Source organism: Xenopus tropicalis, chromosome 4 (genome assembly GCF_000004195.4).
Source record: "Xenopus tropicalis strain Nigerian chromosome 4, UCB_Xtro_10.0, whole genome shotgun sequence".
In the NCBI taxonomy this organism is placed as follows: Eukaryota; Metazoa; Chordata; class Amphibia; order Anura; family Pipidae; genus Xenopus; species Xenopus tropicalis.
This window is the reverse complement of record NC_030680.2, coordinates 2,711,004-2,727,523: the sequence shown is the minus strand read 5'-3', so window position 1 is coordinate 2,727,523 and position 16,520 is coordinate 2,711,004. Positions and strand designations below refer to the sequence as shown.

The 16,520-nt window shown below is 50.8% G+C and overlaps 1 protein-coding gene across 4 annotated transcripts in view; it reads right to left on the bottom strand.

Annotated features, from left to right (window-relative positions):
• sox6 (SRY-box 6) overlaps window positions 1-16,520 on the bottom strand; it is a 327,769-nt gene that overhangs the window by 186,800 nt on the left and 124,449 nt on the right. For 2 of the 4 annotated variants that reach the window (XM_031899825.1, NM_001123415.1), the window contains 1 exon segment: window positions 6,507-6,747. The exons of 1 other annotated variant lie outside the window; for it this stretch is intronic. In XM_031899825.1, the coding sequence (XP_031755685.1) occupies window positions 6,507-6,747 (241 nt within the window). 4 annotated transcript variants of the gene reach the window in all.

Sequence of the window (16,520 nt, the reverse complement as noted above, 5' to 3'; positions counted from 1 at the left end):
TGGCACATAGGGATTCCCTGTACTAAGCAGAATTCAGCAGGAACAGCCCCCTAAGTTTGCTCATAGCCTGTACAGAGAGATACCATAAAACTATGGCACATAGGGATTCCCCTGTACTAAGCACAATTCAGCAGGAACAGCCCCCTAAGTTTGCCCATAGCCTGTACAGAGAGATACCATAACACTATGGCACATAGGGATTCCCCTGTAGTAAGCACAATTCAGCAGGAACAGCCCCCTAAGTTTGCTCATAGCCTGTACAGAGAGATACCATAAAACTATGGCACATAGGGATTCCCCTGTACTAAGCACAATTCAGCAGGAACAGCCCCCTAAGTTTGCTCATAGCCTGTACAGAGAGATACCATAAAACTATGGCACATAGGGATTCCCCTGTACTAAGCACAATTCAGCAGGAACAGCCCCCTAAGTTTGCCCATAGCCTGTACAGAGAGATACCATAACACTATGGCACATAGGGATTCCCCTGTACTAAGCACAATTCAGCAGGAACAGCCCCCTAAGTTTGCTCATAGCCTGTACAGAGAGATACCATAAAACTATGGCACATAGGGATTCCCCTGTACTAAGCACAATTCAGCAGGAACAGCCCCCTAAGTTTGCTCATAGCCTGTACAGAGAGATACCATAAAACTATGGCACATAGGGATTCCCCTGTACTAAGCACAATTCAGCAGGAACAGCCCCCTAAGTTTGCTCATAGCCTGTACAGAGAGATACCATAAAACTATGGCACATAGGGATTCCCCTGTACTAAGCACAATTCAGCAGGAACAGCCCCCTAAGTTTGCTCATAGCCTGTACAGAGAGATACCATAAAACTATGGCACATAGGGATTCCCCTGTACTAAGCACAATTCAGCAGGAACAGCCCCCTAAGTTTGCCCATAGCCTGTACAGAGAGATACCATAAAACTATGGCACATAGGGATTCCCCTGTACTAAGCACAATTCAGCAGGAACAGCCCCCTAAGTTTGCCCATAGCCTGTACAGAGAGATACCATAAAACTATGGCACATAGGGATTCCCCTGTACTAAGCACAATTCAGCAGGAACAGCCCCCTAAGTTTGCCCATAGCCTGTACAGAGAGATACCATAAAACTATGGCACATAGGGATTCCCCTGTACTAAGCACAATTCAGCAGGAACAGCCCTCTAAGTTTGCAGGGTTAAAAAAACATAGAAAACTCATCATAAAAATCTAGCCTAAGAGCAAAATTTTTCTGGTTGCTAGGCCCACTATCCATAGCAACTACACAGCAAGATAAATCTCCCCTAGGAGACAGGCAGAACAGACAGAAGGAAAGGATCAGGCTCAGATTAATCTCTGTGTATAACAAACTAAAAGTGAATTTTTCTGCTAAACGTCTCCTTAAACCCCCTGGCCGAGCGCCAGTGACAGCTCCTTTGTGTCAGGAGATGAATAAAGAGACGAATGAGAGGCCTCGGCACTTGGTATCAAACACAAAAGCTTTCCAATTAGCTCTGGCCCCGACCCAAACAGAAATACATTGGAATGTTAAGTAAATGTCCTTCCTGCGATCCCTTCCCTGCTCTTCTGGCCAAACAGAAAGCAACAGTTTCTACACTTTCTGGCAATGCTGCAAAACTGGTGATTAATAAGCGTAAATGTGACCAGAGAAGGGAAAGGGACAGACACAGTGACAGTTACACATAACTATAAACCCAGTGAGAATGAGGGATGAATGGATATTGGGGAGTTGTATCAGGAGTCAGAACCAGCAGTGCAGGGAAGGGAAAGGGACAGACACAGTGACAGTTACACATAACTATAAACCCAGTGAGAATGAGGAATGAATGGATATTGGGGAGTTGTATCAGGAGTCAGAACCAGCAGTGCAGGGAAGGGAAAGGGACAGACACAGTGACAGTTACACATAACTATAAACCCAGTGAGAATGAGGAATGAATGGATATTGGGGAGTTGTATCAGGAGTCAGAACCAGCAGTGCAGGGAAGGGAAAGGGACAGACACAGTGACAGTTACACATAACTATAAACCCAGTGAGAATGAGGGATGAATGGGTATTGGGGAGTTGTATCAGGAGTCAGAACCAGCAGTGCAGGGAAGGGAAAGGGACAGACACAGTGACAGTTACACATAACTATAAACCCAGTGAGAATGAGGGATGAATGGATATTGGGGAGTTGTATCAGGAGTCAGAACCAGCAGTGCAGGGAAGGGAAAGGGACAGACACAGTGACAGTTACACATAACTATAAACCCAGTGAGAATGAGGAATGAATGGATATTGGGAAGTTGTATCAGGAGTCAGAACCAGCAGTGCAGGGAAGGGAAAGGGACAGACACAGTGACAGTTACACATAACTATAAACCCAGTGAGAATGAGGAATGAATGGATATTGGGAAGTTGTATCAGGAGTCAGAACCAGCAGTGCAGGGAAGGGAAAGGGACAGACACAGTGACAGTTACACATAACTATAAACCCAGTGAGAATGAGGAATGAATGGATATTGGGAAGTTGTATCAGGAGTCAGAACCAGCAGTGCAGGGAAGGGAAAGGGACAGACACAGTGACAGTTACACATAACTATAAACCCAGTGAGAATGAGGAATGAATGGATATTGGGAAGTTGTATCAGGAGTCAGAACCAGCAGTGCAGGGAAGGGAAAGGGACAGACACAGTGACAGTTACACATAACTATAAACCCAGTGAGAATGAGGGATGAATGGATATTGGGGAGTTGTATCAGGAGTCAGAACCAGCAGTGCAGGGAAGGGAAAGGGACAGACACAGTGACAGTTACACATAACTATAAACCCAGTGAGAATGAGGAATGAATGGATATTGGGGAGTTGTATCAGGAGTCAGAACCAGCAGTGCAGGGAAGGGAAAGGGACAGACACAGTGACAGTTACACATAACTATAAACCCAGTGAGAATGAGGAATGAATGGATATTGGGGAGTTGTATCAGGAGTCAGAACCAGCAGTGCAGGGAAGGGAAAGGGACAGACACAGTGACAGTTACACATAACTATAAACCCAGTGAGAATGAGGAATGAATGGGTATTGGGGAGTTGTATCAGGAGTCAGAACCAGCAGTGCAGGGAAGGGAAAGGGACAGACACAGTGACAGTTACACATAACTATAAACCCAGTGAGAATGAGGGATGAATGGATATTGGGGAGTTGTATCAGGAGTCAGAACCAGCAGTGCAGGGAAGGGAAAGGGACAGACAGACACAGGAATGGACAGTGGGAAGTTGCTTAGAGTTACAGTTCATCAGACAATTATCAGACTAAGGGGTAAGTGACACTGACTTTATAAAACTATATTTTTACTTTAATGTCTGTTTAACATGACAAACTCCTGGGCTACAAACTGTCGGATCTTGTTGCTGGGGGTTTGGGCTGTAGAGCAGCTGAGCGGACATGGGCCTGGGGTCCCTGAGACAAAGTGGGGTATCTGTCAGATTTAGGGCAGGCAGCGAGGGGTAAATCTGCTATTTCTGGTTCCTTCCAGGCTTTTATGACTCGGCCAAACTGCACTGCTGGGAGCGACTGCTGAGTGGGAGTTAAAAGAGATTTATTGGGGTGCAGGGAGTCAGTGCTGAGTATCGGGGAGTCACAAACGTTCCTATTGGCTGGATGTGGTGCAATGTGTGTCGGGCACAGGGTGTACGTTGGGGCGTTGGCTTAATTCTATAGAAACACAGGAATTTGCAAAAAATGCAAAAAAAAACTAATTTGGCAGCAAAGTGAAACTTGTTTTGTGCAGAACAGGAGCCGGGGGGGGGGGGGGCAATATAAATACCCCGTCTGGGGCAAAACACTGGGACCCAAACCTGCCATTTATGTTAGTGAGTAGAGAGAGAAATGGGGAGAGAGGGGAAATATAGAAGGGGGGAGAAGAGGGGGGATGGGGGGGAGTAAGGCCAAACAGTTGGGGGGGGAATAGAAAAGGAAAGGAGAGGGGATGAGAGACAGAAGGAGAGAGGGGAAGGGAAAGGGGGTTCGGGGAGTAGAGAGACAAATGGGGGGAGAGGGGAAATATAGAAGGGGGGAGAAGAGGGAGGATGGGGGGGAGTAAGGCCAAACAGTTGGGGGGGGGAATAGAAAAGGAAAGGAGAGGGGATGAGAGACAGAAGGAGAGAGGGGAAGGGAAAGGGGGTTCGGGGAGTAGAGAGACAAATGGGGGGAGAGGGGAAATATAGAAGGGGGAGAAGAGGGAGGATGGGGGGGAGTAAGGCCAAACAGTTGGGGGGGGGAATAGAAAAGGAAAGGAGAGGGGATGAGAGACAGAAGGAGAGAGGGGAAGGGAAAGGGGGTTCGGGGAGTAGAGAGACAAATGGGGGGAGAGGGGAAATATAGAAGGGGGAGAGAAGAGGGAGGATGGGGGGGAGTAAGGCCAAACAGTTGGGGGGGGGAATAGAAAAGGAAAGGAGAGGGGATGAGAGACAGAAGGAGAGAGGGGAAGGGAAAGGGGGTTCGGGGAGAGACAAATGGGGGGAGAGGGGAAGGGAAAGGGGGTTCGGGGAGTAGAGAGACAAATGGGGGGAGAGGGGAAATATAGAAGGGGGGAGAAGAGGGAGGATGGGGGGGAGTAAGGCCAAACAGTTGGGGGGGGGAATAGAAAAGGAAAGGAGAGGGGATGAGAGACAGAAGGAGAGAGGGGAAGGGAAAGGGGGTTCGGGGAGTAGAGAGACAAATGGGGGGAGAGGGGAAATATAGAAGGGGGAGAGAAGAGGGAGGATGGGGGGAGTAAGGCCAAACAGTTGGGGGGGGGGAATAGAAAAGGAAAGGAGAGGGGATGAGAGACAGAAGGAGAGAGGGGAAGGGAAAGGGGGTTCGGGAGTAGAGAGACAAATGGGGGGAGAGGGGAAGGGAAAGGGGGTTCGGGGAGTAGAGAGACAAATGGGGGGAGAGGGGAAATATAGAAGGGGGGAGAAGAGGGAGGATGGGGGGGAGTAAGGCCAAACAGTTGGGGGGGGGGAATAGAAAAGGAAAGGAGAGGGGATGAGAGACAGAAGGAGAGAGGGGAAGGGAAAGGGGGTTCAGGGAGAGACAAATGGGGGGAGAGGGGAAGGGAAAGGGGGTTCGGGGAGTAGAGAGACAAATGGGGGGAGAGGGGAAATATAGAAGGGGGGAGAAGAGGGAGGATGGGGGGGAGTAAGGCCAAACAGTTGGGGGGGGGGGAATAGAAAAGGAAAGGAGAGGGGATGAGAGACAGAAGGAGAGAGGGGAAGGGAAAGGGGGTTCGGGGAGTAGAGAGACAAATGGGGGGAGAGGGGAAATAGACAGTCACAGAGAACAATAAAGACATCAGACTGTCAGTGCCAATGAGAACACAATGAATACTTGGCGGCCAATTAAATCATCCCATGACCTCCCTTTCCCATCAGTCAATGATGAACAACAGGAACCCCTGCCCCCTGAGCAGCCAATAGGAAGTGACCCCTGTATCCTGCAGCCCATTCACCGGCGCAACTTCCATTACACAAGCCCAGAGCCGTTTGTATCAGACGGGGGGGGGGGGGGTCTATTGTTTCCGCCGAGAAAAACTATGAGCCCCGAGTGAGATCTGACACAGGGACTTCTCTGCCCATTGTTTATAAAGGGAAATACCCAAAGCCGAAATCCCTGCACAGACTGCTATGTAATGTGAGGCCTGGAGCTGCCATTAGTACTGCCGATATTGTACTGTCTAATATACAACTTTATTTATATAATATATATAGATTATAAATACAAATATACAGAAAAGGAATGTTCTGGGCACACAATAAGCTGTACCCCCATACTGTACTGTCTAAGGGAAACACTATGGCACCCCCTACCCATATGTATAAATACAAATATACAGAGAAGGAATGTTCTGGGCACACAATAAGCTGTACCCCCATACTGTACTGTCTAAGGGAAACACTATGGCACCCCCTACCCATATGTATAAATACAAATATACAGAGAAGGAATGTTCTGGGCACACAATAAGCTGTACCCCCATACTGTACTGTCTAAGGGAAACACTATGGCACCTCCTACCCATATGTATAAATACAAATATACAGAGAGGGAATGTTCTGGGCACACAATAAGCTGTACCCCCATACTGTACTGTCTAAGGGAAACACTATGGCACCCCCTACCCATATGTATAAATACAAATATACAGAGAGGGAATGTTCTGGGCACACAATAAGCTGTACCCCCATACTGTACTGTCTAAGGGAAACACTATGGCACCTCCTACCCATATGTATAAATACAAATATACAGAGAAGGAATGTTCTGGGCACACAATAAGCTGTACCCCCATACTGTACTGTCTAAGGGAAACACTATGGCACCCCCTACCCATATGTATAAATACAAATATACAGAGAAGGAATGTTCTGGGCACACAATAAGCTGTACCCCCATACTGTACTGTCTAAGGGAAACACTATGGCACCTCCTACCCATATGTATAAATACAAACAGACCAGTCCTTACCATTCTATGTTGGGAAGAGATCATGCTGTCCCAGTCGAGGTCGGCCGGGAGGGTAGTGACAAGTGACTGTAGCTCCTCAGAGTGAGGTTTGTTGTGATTGAGGGGGTGCAGGGGTAGGTGGGAGGCCATGATCTGATCTTTGCATTCGTTCATTTCTCTTGACGCTAAATCCCCAGTCATCTCTTCCTCTCCTTCCGCTTTACAAGTGAATGGAGAGGCGGCTTGCTTGGAAGACATCCTTCTGCGCAGAGACACAGAGCAACAGGTCAGTTTGTAAACCCTGATGCCCCCAACCCAGTGCCCCATCCCAGCAACTCCCAGCAACCTGCTAGGAACAGGTGTAATAGTACAGAGGGCCCACTAACATAAGGGAAATGGGGTGCATAGGGGGGCCAGTGGGGTCCCTGTACAATATTAATATATGTGTGAGATACAGATCATTATCCCCAAGGTTTGGGGGTGCAGGAGTATAGGGGGGCCAGTGGGGTCCCTGTACAATATTAATATATGTGTGAGATACAGATCATTATCCCCAAGGTTTGGGGGTGCAGGAGTATAGGGGGGCCAGTGGGGTCCCTGTACAATATTAATATATGTGTGAGATACAGATCATTATCCCCAAGGTTTGGGGGTGCAGGAGTATAGGGGGGCCAGTGGGGTCCCTGACTGATGTACAATATATGTGTGAGATACAGATCATTATCCCCAAGGTTTGGGGGTGCAGGAGTATAGGGGGGGCCAGTGGGGTCCCTGACTGATGTACAATATATGTGTGAGATACAGATCATTATCCCCAAGGTTTGGGGGTGCAGGAGTATAGGGGGGCCAGTGGGGTCCCAGACTGATGTACAATATCAATATATGTGTGAGATACAGATCATTATCCCCAAGGTTTGGGGGTGCAGGAGTATAGGGGGGCCAGTGGGGTCCCTGACTGATGTACAATATATGTGTGAGATACAGATCATTATCCCCAAGGTTTGGGGGTGCAGGAGTATAGGGGGGCCAGTGGGGTCCCTGACTGATGTACAATATATGTGTGAGATACAGATCATTATCCCCAAGGTTTGGGGGTGCAGGAGTATAGGGGGGCCAGTATATATGTGTGAGATACATATATAGCCCTATGAGGGTTCTGGGTAGAGCTGCCTGAGCTTGGGGCTGGCAGGGAATGCTGGGAGTTGTAGTCGGACGGTCGGACTCATTAGCCGAGTGGCAGAGACTTTTCTCGCAGATATTTCCAGACTTCGTTCTTCAATTAATCATAATTTGTTGGTTTGAAAAGAAAATCAAACCCTCCTTTCAATAATTGATGGCATTTTCCTCGCATTAATCCTCTCGCACATCAATGCGCCGCGCCGGTGCCTATTGTCATGGGACGCCATAAAAGCGGATTTAGTCTTATTTTATTGATTACAGCGGTTCTGGATCGCGGCCGATGCATTAATAACGCCCGGCACGAAAATAATAAAATAAAAAGCAGAAAACACGTTAAATTTTAAAATGAGTTTCAGTGTTTCGCCTGTTTGAATGTTTTATTCAATGCGGGGGGGGGGGGGGGGAGCTCGTTAGCCAAATTACCCTTCATAAATGAATAGATGTGAAGATGAAGGTCTCGGCTGCGCAACGTAAGCGCCGGTTCTGGAGTTCAGAGAGATTCCCAAGTAAAGGATTTAATGACCGGCCGGGCCAATCGGAACCGGGAAAAGTTTCTTTTGGGTCCATAAATTCATTTGTTTCTGAATATTCCCAGAATCCCACAGGAACCCACAGACCCGGGGGCTTTGCTTTGGCGCAGAGGGCAGAACCCGGTGTAGGAAACGGGTCGAGGGGATGAGGTTCTGGGGGGCTCAGGAAGGAACCATTGCAGCAGGAAAGGGGGGATATTTACTGGTACCCCCCCGGTACAATATCAATTACAGCCAATGACAGGCAGTACAACCGGGTCCAGAACATTAAGGTCCGGTCAATAAAGGCTGCTGGCACCGCCCCTTTGCCACAAATTGGGCAAATATATACTGGACCAGTTAGAAAATCCTTAGTCACTTTCATGTGGGCAGTGGGGTCTCCATTGGCCGGCGGCACAGTCCGTTAGGTGCCCAATCGGGCCCAGTACTAGGGCGGCACCATTTAACCCTATAAGCGCAATGTGACCCGCCACCTATAGCAGTGGTTGTTCTGTTGCTGCTATAGTGAATGCTAATAAAGGGTTAATATTTAGAAATATCCATACATATACAAATACCCCCAGCACCTTCTACTATAACTCCCTGCACCCCCGGCCATTCATCGGAATGCATGTAGCGCAACAACCCAGTGTGTTTATATGGGTCCCCCCCCACCCTCGGACCCCCACAGACAGGCGACACTATGGGAGAATTCTCCTCAATTCGTTAGAAAGAGCCCTGCAACATTGTAGCAAACACAAAGAAGCGCAGACTCTGCTGCAACATTATATCCAAACATTCGGATCTGGCAATATTAATACCCCCCCCTGCCAGTCGGAGGGGCACTGACTGTCCCCACTGGGGCAGAGCAAACAGAACCAGAGAAACGGAGGTAATGTAGAGAGAGCTATTCTGAGACAATTTGCAATTGGTCTTTATTTTTTATCATTTGCAGTTTTTGAGTTATTTAGCTGTTTGCTCAGCAGCTATATGGTTGCTAGGGTCCAATATAACTTAGCAACCAGGTAGTAATTTGAAAGAGGGACAGGGATATGAATAGAGGAGGTAAGTAAGGAATAAAAAGTAACAATAACAATAAAACTGGAGCCTCACAGAGCAATAGGGTTTGGTTGCCGGGGTCAGTGACCCCCATTTGAAAGCTGCAAATAATTTTAAAACTATAAAAAACAAAGACCAATTGAAAAGTTGCTAAGAATAGGCCATTGTATATATGGGGGGTCTCGGGGCGACGGTGCAGGTCGGTCACGTGACTCCATGAATATTGCAGTGCGGGAATATCAGGTGCGAGGGGAAATAATTGCGCTGATTCGCCCTAATGAGGCAGCCGCGTCTCGCGTCGGATTTCACAGCTAATGTTACATTTCTCACAATTAATGAGGGGGCTGGGACGGGGGGGCAATATTGATTCAGAAATCTTAATTATTCATCACTCACAGAAAAATTATAGGGCTTTGGTACTAAACTAAAGGGGAAGTTAAGCCGACACCTTTCCACCTCACTTACCTGGAAAGCAAAGTGGGGCAAGAGCCTGGCACAAACTCCCCCGTCAGGGCACAAACTCCCCCGTCAGGGCACAAACTCCCCCGTCAGGGCACAAACTCCCCCGTCAGGGCACAAACTCCCCCGTCAGGGCACAAACTCCCCCGTCAGGGCACAAACACCCCCGTCAGGGCACAAACTCCCCCGTCAGGGCACAAACTCCCCCGTCAGGGCACAAACACCCCCGTCAGGGCACAAACTCCCCCGTCAGGGCACAAACTCCCCCGTCAGGGCACAAACTCCCCCGTCAGGGCACAAACTCCCCCGTCAGGGCACAAACACCCCCGTCAGGGCACAAACTCCCCCGTCAGGGCACAAACTCCCCCGTCAGGGCACAAACTCCCCCGTCAGGGCACAAACTCCCCGTCAGGGCACAAACTCCCCCGTCAGGGCACAAACACCCCCGTCAGGGCACAAACTCCCCCGTCAGGGCACAAACTCCCCCGTCAGGGCACAAACTCCCCCGTCAGGGCACAAACAGCCCCCTCAGGGCACAAACTCCCCCGTCAGGGCACAAACTCCCCCGTCAGGGCACAAACTCCCCCGTCAGGGCACAAACTCCCCCGTCAGGGCACAAACTCCCCCGTCAGGGCACAAACTCCCCCCTCAGGGCACAAACTCCCCCGTCAGGGCACAAACAGGGTTACTTGCCCTTTATCTGAGTGGCAGTAACATTACAGCACTGCTGGCTGGGGTTGCCTAGAATGGCTTTAACTGGGAACATGAACTGGAAATCTATTTTTCCAATAAAGCCACAAGTATCCCCCCCCCCCCGTATTGGCACAGGGCTGGGGGCACTTTCATTCTTCAGAGGGTATCAGTTCCCTGCCCCCAGGCTGCCAGCGCTCTCACTGCCGCCCTATTTATACCCCCGGATCAGCTTGCGCCCGGGATTCCAGGGCCGGACAATGGTTTCTCCAGATGACAATTTCTGCCGTAATGGCGCCCGAATTAGCAACGTCACATGATCTCAGCGCCCCGGTCATCTGGGGGGTAAATCCTGGGCTCCGGGGCCCCTGCCAGCAAAACTGCATGGGGCCCCCACAGCTACAATATGGAACAGGCCTGGGGCCCCCACAGATACAATAGGGAACTGCATGGGGCCCCCACAGCTACAATAGGGAACAGGCCTGGGGCCCCCACAGATACAATAGGGAACTGCATGGGGCCCCCACAGATACAATAGGGAACTGCATGGGGCCCCCACAGATACAATAGGGAACTGCATGGGGCCCCCACAGATACAACAGGGAACTGCATGGGGCCCCCACAGATACAATAGGGAACAGGCCTGGGGCCCCCACAGATACAATAGGGAACTGCATGGGGCCCCCACAGCTACAATATGGAACAGGCCTGGGGCCCCCACAGATACAATAGGGAACTGCATGGGGCCCCCACAGATACAATAGGGAACAGCATGGGGCCCCCACAGATACAATAGGGAACTGCATGGGGCCCCCACAGATACAATAGGGAACAGGCCTGGGGCCCCCACAGATACAATAGGGAACAGCATGGGGCCCCCACAGCTACAATATGGAACAGGCCTGGGGCCCCCACAGATACAATAGGGAACTGCATGGGGCCCCCACAGATACAATAGGGAACAGCATGGGGCCCCCACAGATACAATAGGGAACTGCATGGGGCCCCCACAGATACAATAGGGAACAGGCCTGGGGCCCCCACAGATACAATAGGGAACAGCATGGGGCCCCCACAGATACAATAGGGAACTGCATGGGGCCCCCACAGCTACAATATGGAACAGGCCTGGGCCCCCCACAGATACAATAGGGAACTGCATGGGGCCCCCACAGCTACAATAGGGAACAGGCCTGGGGCCCCCACAGATACAATAGGGAACTGCATGGGGCCCCCACAGATACAATAGGGAACAGCATGGGGCCCCCACAGATACAATAGGGAACTGCATGGGGCCCCCACAGCTACAATATGGAACAGGCCTGGGGCCCCCACAGATACAATAGGGAACAGCATGGGCCCCCACAGATACAACAGGGAACAGCATGGGGCCCCCACAGATACAATGGGGAACAGCATGGGGCCCCCACAGCTACAATATGGAACAGGCCTGGGGCCCCCACAGATACAATAGGGAACTGCATGGGGCCCCCACAGATACAATAGGGAACTGCATGGGGCCCCACAGATACAATAGGGAACTGCATGGGGCCCCCACAGCTACAATAGGGAACAGCATGGGGCCCCCACAGATACAATGGGGAACAGCATGGGGCCCCCACAGATACAATGGGGAACAGCATGGGGCCCCCACAGATACAATAGGGAACAGCATGGGCCCCCACAGATACAATAGGGAACAGCATGGGGCCCCCACAGATACAATGGGGAACAGCATGGGGCCCCCACAGATACAATGGGGAACAGCATGGGGCCCCACAGATACAATGGGGAACAGCATGGGGCCCCCACAGATACAATGGGGAACAGCATGGGGCCCCCACAGATACAATGGGGAACAGCATGGGGCCCCACAGATACAATGGGGAACAGCATGGGGCCCCCACAGATACAATGGGGAACAGCATGGGGCCCCCACAGATACAATGGGGAACAGCATGGGGCCCCCACAGATACAATGGGGAACAGCATGGGGCCCCCACAGATACAATGGGGAACAGCATGGGGCCCCACAGATACAATGGGGAACAGCATGGGGCCCCACAGATACAATGGGGAACAGCATGGGGCCCCCACAGATACAATGGGGAACAGCATGGGGCCCCCACAGATACAATAGGGAACAGCATGGGGCCCCCACAGATACAATAGGGAACAGCATGGGCCCCCACAGATACAATAGGGAACAGCATGGGGCCCCCACAGATACAATAGGGAACAGCATGGGGCCCCCACAGATACAATAGGGAACAGCATGGGGCCCCACAGATACAATAGGGAACAGCATGGGGCCCCCACAGATACAACAGGGAACAGCATGGGGCCCCCACAGATACAATAGGGAACAGCATGGGGCCCCCACAGATACAATAGGGAACAGCATGGGGCCCCCACAGATACAATAGGGACACCCCCCCCTGGCATTTGCCAGACCCACAGGTTGCCAGTCGGGGTCCAAAAGGGAAAGCCGAACCCCCTACTCATAGCAAGTAACAGAACCATTATCATCCGAGCTGGGTTTGGACTTAGGGGGCTCCAATGGGGCCACTTCTTGGCCCTTCACTGATTAAGTTATACCATGTGACACACACAAACAGAATGATGGCAAAGTGGGAGGGGCCTAGACTGGGAGCTGCCACCCCAACACCCCACTACCAAACGCATATCTGTACAGCCGATTGGTCCAATACTGACCAGGTTCCGCCGCTGAGCCCCAATAGCAACAAAAGCTCCTTTATAGGGTTTCTATGGAATCAATAAGAACCCAAAGGGGCTGATTAGCGGGCAGGTAACCCCGGGGGCTGAATATATTAATCAGGGCACAATGAGCGAATCCAATCCCGCCCCCCAGAACAATAGGCGCCAATTACCCCGAGCGGCGCAGCTGGGGAAACAGAGCGGGGGGGGGGGGGCGCAGGGGGGGGGGCGTTTGCTGTCGGAGGGCCGGCTCCTCACTCTTAATCAGCCAATAAATTATTTCCTGCAATTACATTAAATAGAAAATTATCTTCAAATTGGGAGAGTTAATTGAAAATCAAAATTCAGAGTGAAGTTTAGAAATTACGCGCTGAATATAATTAGTCGCCGAGGCTTCACCCCTGTTTTATCAACAGCCTCTTAATAATCCCCCCGGTGCCCGGCGAGCTGCCCACTTACTGCGCCCGGCGAGGGGGGGGCAGAGGGGTATTTATCTCTCATAATAAGCCCCCTCCAACCTGCAGCCAATCATCTCGCTCGTTTAGCTCAGAAATATTCTCTGTATCTGATTCCCTCGTATTCTGCTTCTTCCTAATGAGATTATTCTGCACTCGCGCACATTGCACTCTAATTCTACTGTCATGTGACCTGCACCCCCCAACTGCCTTCAGGCTGGGCCCCCTTAGCCCATAACAAGGTTACAGATATATAGAAACATTGGGGTAACAGTCACCCCGCTATAGTTCCAGGGGTACCCAGGGCACAAATAAGCACTCACCCCAAATCCCCCCCTAACTGGCCTTCAGGCTGGGCCCCCTTAGCCCATAACAAGGTTACAGATATATAGAAACATTGGGGTAACAGTCACCCCGCTATAGTTCCAGGGGTACCCAGGGCACAAATAAGCACTCACCCCAAATCCCCCCCTAACTGGCCTTCAGGCTGGGCCCCCTTAGCCCATAACAAGGTTACAGATATATAGAAACATTGGGGTAACAGTCACCCCGCTATAGTTCCAGGGGTACCCAGGGCACAAATAAGCACTCACCCCAAATCCCCCCCTAACTGGCCTTCAGACTGGGCCCCCTTAGCCCATAACAAGGTTACAGATATATAGAAACATTGGGGTAACAGTCACCCCGCTATAGTTCCAGGGGTACCCAGGGCACAAATAAGCCCCCAAATCCCCCCCTAACTGGCCTTCAGGCTGGGCCCCCTTAGCCCATAACAAGGTTACAGATATATAGAAACATTGGGGTAACAGTCACCCCACTATAGTTCCAGGGGTACCCAGGGCACAAATAAGCCCTCACCCCAAATCCCCCCCTAACTGGCCTTCAGGCTGGGCCCCCTTAGCCCATAACAAGGTTACAGATATATAGAAACATTGGGGTAACAGTCACCCCGCTATAGTTCCAGGGGTACCCAGGGCACAAATAAGCACTCACCCCAAATCCCCCCCTAACTGGCCTTCAGGCTGGGCCCCCTTAGCCCATAACAAGGTTACAGATATATAGAAACATTGGGGTAACAGTCACCCCACTATAGTTCCAGGGGTACCCAGGGCACAAATAAGCCCTCACCCCAAATCCCCCCCTAACTGGCCTTCAGGCTGGGCCCCCTTAGCCCATAACAAGGTTACAGATATATAGACACATTGGGGTAACAGTCACCCCGCTATAGTTCCAGGGGTACCCAGGGCACAAATAAGCACTCACCCCAAATCCCCCCCTAACTGGCCTTCAGGCTGGGCCCCCTTAGCCCATAACAAGGTTACAGATATATAGAAACATTGGGGTAACAGTCACCCCGCTATAGTTCCAGGGGTACCCAGGGCACAAATAAGCACTCACCCCAAATCCCCCCCCAACTGGCCTTCAGGCTGGGCCCCCTTAGCCCATAACAAGGTTACAGATATATAGAAACATTGGGGTAACATACATAGTTCCAGGGGTATGCCGCACTGAGGGGTAACTGCAGGATTCTCATTGGGGGACAAGGGGCCCCACTATCACTACAACAATGTAACCCCCAGCAGCCAAAGGGAGTCATAAACAAGCAGGAGGGCCGCACACATGAAGCTAATGTCCCATATGGCGCATTAATACTAATTAGCCCCAGTGAGCTTACAATCTAAGGTCCCTATCCCATTCCCATCAGTCCCTGCCCCAGTGAGCTTACAATCTAAGGCCCCTATCCCATTCCCATCAGCCCCTGCCCCAGTGAGCTTGCAATCTAAGGTCCCTATCCCATTCCCATCAGTCCCTGCCCCAGTGAGCTTACAATCTAAGGTCCCTATCCCATTCCCATCAGCCCCTGCCCCAGTGAGCTTACAGTCTAAGGTCCCTATCCCATTCCCATCAGTCCCTGCCCCAGTGAGCTTACAATCTAAGGCCCCTATCACATTCCCATCAGTCCCTGCCCCAGTGAGCTTACAATCTAAGGTCCCTATCCCATTCCCATCAGCCCCTGCGCCAGTGAGCTTACAATCTAAGGTCCCTATCCCATTCCCATCAGTCCCTGCCCCACTGAGATTACACTCTAAGGTCCCTATCACATTCCCATCAGCCCCTGCCCCAGTGAGCTTACAATCTAAGGTCCCTATCCCATTCCCATCAGTCCCTGCCCCAGTGAGCTTACAATCTAAGGTCCCTATCCCATTCCCATCAGTCCCTGCCCCAGTGAGCTTACAATCTAAGGTCCCTATCCCATTCCCATCAGTCCCTGCCCCAGTGAGCTTACAATCTAAGGTCCCTATCCCATTCCCATCAGTCCCTGCCCCAGTGAGCTTACAATCTAAGGTCCCTATCCCATTCCCATCAGTCCCTGCCCCAGTGAGCTTACAATCTTAGGTCCCTATCACATGATCATTTAGGGCAGACCCAAGGCAATTAAACCTGCCTGTTAAAGGGACAGAGCACAGACAGATATTCCTGTAAATTCCATTTCTCCCCATAAATAAACAGGGGCCCATAATGAAATCCCAGGGCTCGGTATTAAAGTCGCTCTGCGCTGTAATTAAACTGAGTAATTTCTCGTGTTCCCCCAGGCCCCCCCCCCCCCCCCCCATTACGTATATGTTTCCAGGATTTCTAATAAAAGGCCCCTGTGTTTGCCCAAAACTTGTGCAGTACTGGCAAAGGCCCAGCTCTCTCACCTGCTGTTACTTTCTGCAACACAGGATGCTGGGAAATGTAGTACATGTACATGAGAGAGAAAAGTAGGTTCTTGCAGTGACACGTTGGGCAACAGTGCTGTAAAGTGTTACTGTCTCACTGCTGTCTGTTTCCAACTTTCCATCTTGCCCTACTGTCCCCATCTTGTCCTACTGTCTCCATCTTGCCCTACTGTCCCCATCTTGTCCTACTGTCTCCATCTTGCCCTACTGTCCCCATCTTGTCCTACTGTCTCCATCTTGTCC